The sequence below is a fragment of the Loxodonta africana genome, chromosome 7 (genome assembly GCF_030014295.1).
Source record: "Loxodonta africana isolate mLoxAfr1 chromosome 7, mLoxAfr1.hap2, whole genome shotgun sequence".
NCBI lineage: Eukaryota > Metazoa > Chordata > Mammalia > Proboscidea > Elephantidae > Loxodonta > Loxodonta africana.
In genome coordinates this window covers 28,472,471-28,478,465 of record NC_087348.1, presented here as the reverse complement: position 1 = coordinate 28,478,465, position 5,995 = coordinate 28,472,471, and the positions used below count along the sequence as shown (strand labels likewise).

General features: G+C 34.9%; 1 protein-coding gene across 1 annotated transcript; it reads left to right on the top strand.

Moving 5' to 3' along the window:
• Window positions 1–3,710: 3,710 nt before the first annotated feature.
• LOC100660842 (olfactory receptor 4C11-like) lies at window positions 3,711–4,656 on the top strand. Its single transcript, XM_003423603.2, has one exon. The coding sequence runs from the start codon at window positions 3,711–3,713 to the stop codon at window positions 4,638–4,640; it is 930 nt and encodes a 309-aa protein (XP_003423651.2). The 3' UTR covers window positions 4,641–4,656.
• The last annotated feature ends 1,339 nt before the right edge of the window (window positions 4,657–5,995 follow it).

Sequence of the window (5,995 nt, the reverse complement as noted above, 5' to 3'; positions counted from 1 at the left end):
AGACACCTCTGGAAAGTGACTGTTTCTGAGAGTTCCAAGTTTTGATGATCCTGACAGATTTGAGGAGGACTTGTGGGACATTCTGCATATCCCTCAATTCAGTTTTGTCTAATATTTTTCTCATGATTAGACTAGGGTTATGAATTCCTTGGAGGAAGACCACAGGAGTAAAACATTATTTTCATCACATCAAGGGTAATTACTATAAACATGATTTATCAATGGTAATATTAACTTGAATCGCCTGGCTAAGGTAGTGTTTGTCAGATTTATCTCTTGTAAGCTTACTGTTTTTTCCCCTTCCAATACTGTACTTTTTGGAAGGACATCACTTTTCTGTCCACACTTAAAAGGTAGAGAGTTATGCTCTACTAAAGATGGCATATTTGCGTAAGTCATTAGGAATGCTTATACATTGGAAATTAGTTGCTTCTCATTCAGTTATTTATTGTCATATATATATGTATATACACACACACATAAATATTAATATGTACTAATGGGTATTTATTTCATACTTTGATCATGATCCAGTACTGTGCTATTTTGTGGCTCATATTTTTCTAGTTTTGACCAATGGGAGCTCTTTCAGTTGACTTCTGTGTTCCTTTGCTGTGTCCTCACCACTGTTCTTGTGTGTGTTTGTGTGTGGGTGCATGTGTGTGTGTGCACCTATGCACCTGTATGCTTGAGCGCTTCCTTATTTTCTAGCACTACAAGATGTTCCAGCTCCTCCTGTACATTTCTTGTTCCGAGTATATAATCAGTAGCCATTTTCTAAGATGTCTTTTTACTTTTTATTGGAGAATGTTATTTAAAGGGTCAGGGTGCTAGATGGCCATTGTTTTTTACTGTAGTCAAAAAATACCATTTATGACCCATATTTGTATCTTTAGTTTCAAAAATAGGCCACGTTTTCCCCTATAATCTAAGAAGACGAATTGAAGGTAAGTTCTTTATCACATCTGGCTCAAGTTTCTTAATTGGAAGGAAGTGGACACTTTAGGGAATAATCTTCCCCAGGCTGTTAGATTTTGCATCATTCATGTTAAATGCTCCTCCAGGGAAGGCAAAAGAGAAGTATTTCCTGGTCAAAACCTTGTGTGAGGGTGAAGTTCCATGCTTGTGAGATGAAATTGTGACCAACTTGGAATGTGTCCTAACAGGCAAGAGAGAACCTAAGTGTCTTTGTGAGATCAAAGAGAATTTTAAAGAACATTTTTTTCCTAATAAGTTAGTGATTTCCAAATTACCCTCAGAGGAAAAGAGAGCAACTGACTATTCTAACCTCCATATAAAAGTTGGTAACATTTTTATTGGAAAATAACATAGTTGTCTTCAGTATTTGGAGGAAATCAATCTGTTCAATGCCATCACAGTAAGTATCTAATACATAGAAGGCATTTGTGGAAGGATAGAAAGTTAAGGGACTTTTCTAGGAGTAATTTACAATCTAAATTGAAAAAGCAGAAACAAAATATGTGTATGGTAGCTGGGCACTACAAGATAAATTATTTTGATAGATGGGGATGAGGGAGATAAGCAAATAGAAATAATGTCTTTTGAGCGTTCCAGAAATGTTTCATGGAGGTGTTTATTTTGCTGTGGTTAGAGTAGCCTGTAGGCTTCATATCTCCTCAATGGCAACTAAGTTTAGGCTGGTGTGGGACATTACAGAATTATATCTACAGAAAATCCCCTTTAATTCTTTCACTCATTTTATACATATACATATATATATATTAGAAACTTCTTTCCTATGCTGAAATTCAGCAGTAAGAAGACAAAAACCTCCCTTCTTACTCTGCTTAGTTCTAATGTATCATTTGTATTGTACATCATTCCAATGTATGGCAATTAAGTTACTTATGTGTGTCACCCTGTCTATAGACAGATGATAGATAAATAGACAGATGGATAGATAGATAGATAGATAGATAGATAGATAGATAGATAGATAGATAGATAGATAGATAGATAGATAGATAGATGATAGATAAATAGATGATAGATAGATAGATAGACAGATAGATGATAGATAGATAGATGATTGATAGATAGATAGATAGATAGATAGATAGATAGATAGATAGATAGATAGATAGATAGATAGATAGACAGATAGATGGATGATAGATAGATAGATAAAGGATCTAGATAAAATACTCAGAGAGAAATTGCAAACAATTTTTCATTTCTATGGTTAAGAGTTTCACAAAGAGTACATCTGGAAAACTTCCAAGAATGAAGGTGAGCCTGGAGTTACATGGCAGTGTGGTGAGGTACAATGTGGTTAAAGAGCACTGAGTTTCAGAACTGCCTCCATAGCTGATTCACAGTTTACTCAAGTTCCTAGAATCCAGTGTTTCTCTTGAATATTGTGGTTCTTCCTGCCTTCGTCAGAAGGCAGTTTGATGGCTCAATGATACGACAAAATAAATAAGTTAAACAGATCATCTCATGAGGTAAGATTTTTTAAAAAATCTTAATTTTTTTTAGTGCAACACATGATTACAACATATTTTCATTATTACCAAAGAGCACAGTTCTAAAAGTAGGTCTCGCTCCATCTCTGATGCCTAGAATGCAGTCTCCCTCCCCAGAGACTACAAATATTATGTTTACTCTTGGTTCTTTTCCAAATACAATTTATTGATTTATTTATATAAGCACATGTAAGTGTGGTATAAATTATCCTGATTTTAATTGAAATATTACATTCTAAGCATACTTTTACATTCTGTGATTTTTCACTCTACAATACATTCTAAAGACTGTTACATATATAGCTAGTACCTTTTCTTTTTTTAAAAACAATGATTACTTGAAAGTGTCAACCCTAGTTTATTAAGTTCTGATGGGCATTTATGTTTTTTCTCATCTTTTGCTACCTTAGAAAGGAATGCAGTGATTTTCTTTGTGTATGGGAGTAAGTGTATCAGCAAAGTAACGGTATTACTGGCTGAGGTGTACGTGCAGTTGCAATATTGATGTTGAGAATCACCCATTAAGAGATTGAACCCACTTATATCTTAACAGAATTGTGTGAAATCGATGGTGGTTTTCCACACCTTTGAAAGCACTATATGTTAACAAATGTATAACAAAAAGTTTGCATTATTATCCAACAGGTAAAAAGAATTCCAACTGCAATTTTAATGGTAATGTATTTAACTGTAATTGAGTGTCCTTTCACTTGTTTAATTCATTTGTTAAGAACAGGGTCTCTTTTATTTTTTAATTTATTTTAACTTCTTTCGCCTATTTTTTATTTACATTTTGTTTATTTTCAGATTGGTTTGTGGAATCTATTATCCAGAAATTTTCTCCTTTTTTGCAGTACACCACTAATATTGACAGGTTCCTACTTAAAACTGAAGAAAGACGTTCGACTCAAGAAATTATTCACTCGCACCAAATCCTCAACATTAATGTTTATTATGGTGGAAGAATCATTTATTCTTTTATTATTTTTCTGTTACATCCTCATATACAATCAGAAAAATAGATTATTTTGAATTATATTTTATTTATATTTATGAAAAATCAACACACAAATAGATAAGTGATTACCCATTTTTAAGTGGAACTTTCATGATCAGGTATAGGTATTCAGGCTCCAAATGCAATAGTAATTTTATAAAATTATTGCTTTTCTCCTTGCAGATTAACTATTTTGAACCTCTACTCTCCCCACATCTACTGAAACAATGCAACAAAATAAGAGTGTAACTGAGTTCATACTATTAGGTTTGACACAGGATCCTCTGAGACAGAAAATGCTGTTCTTCATTTTCTTAATCTTCTACACTGGAACTGTGGTGGGGAATTTGCTCATTATTGTGACCATTAAGTTTAGCCAGTCTCTTGGGAGTCCCATGTACTTCTTCCTATTTTATTTGTCCATTGCAGATACCTGCTTTTCAACATCCACAGTCCCGAGACTACTTTTCGATATTATCTCCGCAAAGAAAGGCATATCATACAGTGAGTGCATAACACAAGTCTTTGTTCTACATTTATTTGGCTGCATGGAGATCTTTGTCCTCATCCTCATGGCTGTTGATCGCTATGTGGCCATCTGTAAGCCCTTGCATTACCTGACCGTTATGAGACGACAGATCTGCATCATCTTGATTATTCTTGCCTGGATAGGGTCTTTTATGCATTCTATAGCTCAGATTATCCTGGCCTTACAACTGCCCTTCTGTGGAAATAATTTGATTGATCATTATTGCTGTGATTTGCAGCCTTTATTAAAACTTGCTTGCATGGACACTTACGTGATCAACCTGTTAGTAGTGTTCAACAGTGGGGCCATTTGCTCAACCAGTTTCTTCATTCTGATGATCTCATATGTGGTCATCTTGTATTCCCTTAGAAACCACAGTGCAGAAGGGAGGAAAAAAGCCCTTTCCACTTGCACTTCCCACATCATCGTAGTGGTCTTATTCTTTGGTCCATGTATATTCATATATACACGTCCACCTACCACTTTCCCCATGGACAAGATGGTGGCAGTATTTTATACCATAGGGACACCCTTTCTCAACCCACTCATCTACACACTAAGGAATACAGAAGTGAAAAATGCTATGAGAAAGTTAAGGAGTTTCAAAATTACCTCAGAAAGCAAATAATGAATTGGGGACTTGATTATTTTTTCAGTAATGGTTTGACTGATTTTGTACAGACATAAAATATGATCCAAACCCCCCAAAACCAAACCCACTGCCCTCAAGTCGATTCCCACTCGTAATGACCTGACATGGTTTCCAAGTCTGTAAATCTCTACAAAAGCAGACTGCTAAATTTTTCTCCCATGGAGACACTGGTGGTTTTGAACCACTGACCTTTTAGTTAGCAGTCAATCAATTTAACCACTGTCATCAGGGATCCTTAGTGTGTGATTGTGGGACTAATACACAATCATATACAGGTTGTGGGTTTCTATTTTTTGTAGTTCACAAACAAGATGGATGCCTAGCATCATCTTCTGTGTTGTAGCTAGATACAGTGTCAGAATAAGTCAGATATTTATGGACCAAGAGGGCATCAAATTGACTTAATCTTTTCCTGAGAGCTCAACTCTGAATTCTGTACTTTTTCTTTTGATAAACATTTATATAATCACAGCCATTAAAACTAGCAAGCATACATAAATAAAGTGCAACTAATTCTCTATGATCTTTCATTCTCTCTATAATACATTTCCAGTTAGGTGTCCAGCTTCCTTTGAACACCTCTAAGGGAAGGGAACTCAGTACTGAGATGTTGAGAAAGTCCATTCGATTTTATCACTAGTTCATCTTTGAAAAGTTCCATCTTTTTTAACCAAAGCCTTCTTTTTTTATGTACTGATACTCTAAATTAATTTTTTTTTCTCATTGTTTTCTTGTGTTATTAAGATGACTTCAGGGGTTTTAACAGGATGTTTTTAATTTAGTATTACAATGGGCCTTGGGGTCTTCAGTTATTTATGTGGAATGCCTGGTGTGCAGAAGCTCAGCCTCAGAACCCTGAAACTCGAAAAGATAGGAAAGTGATGTAATGCATATTGTCAGGTTTAAATAAAAATAAACTAGAGATAGTACATGTTTTCTGAGACTAAAAAGCAGAAAAGTAAAAATTTATTTAAAGCCAATTAATGGCTTGATATTATTTTATTTAAAGATGGATTATGTCAGTAAATTTACCATCAGGATTCAGAAAATGCCAAGGAGAGTTGTCTCCAGTTAGTGAGGTTGAGAATCCACGATTGCAGCAGGAAGTTGCTTTTGAGCTGTCATAATGGAAAGGCTGTGTAGATTCTCATTAGTATTGCCAGCAGAATTTTGGTGGCCCCAGGGCAAGAGTATATTATCAACACCACCTTGGCCTTGTATGTCATAGGTTATGTCATGAACTGTGATATTCATCCTTTTCAGTGTACTAACATATAACAACACATCTCTATCATTAAGAGTCCATTTCATTTTAATGCTGCTTTTAATTC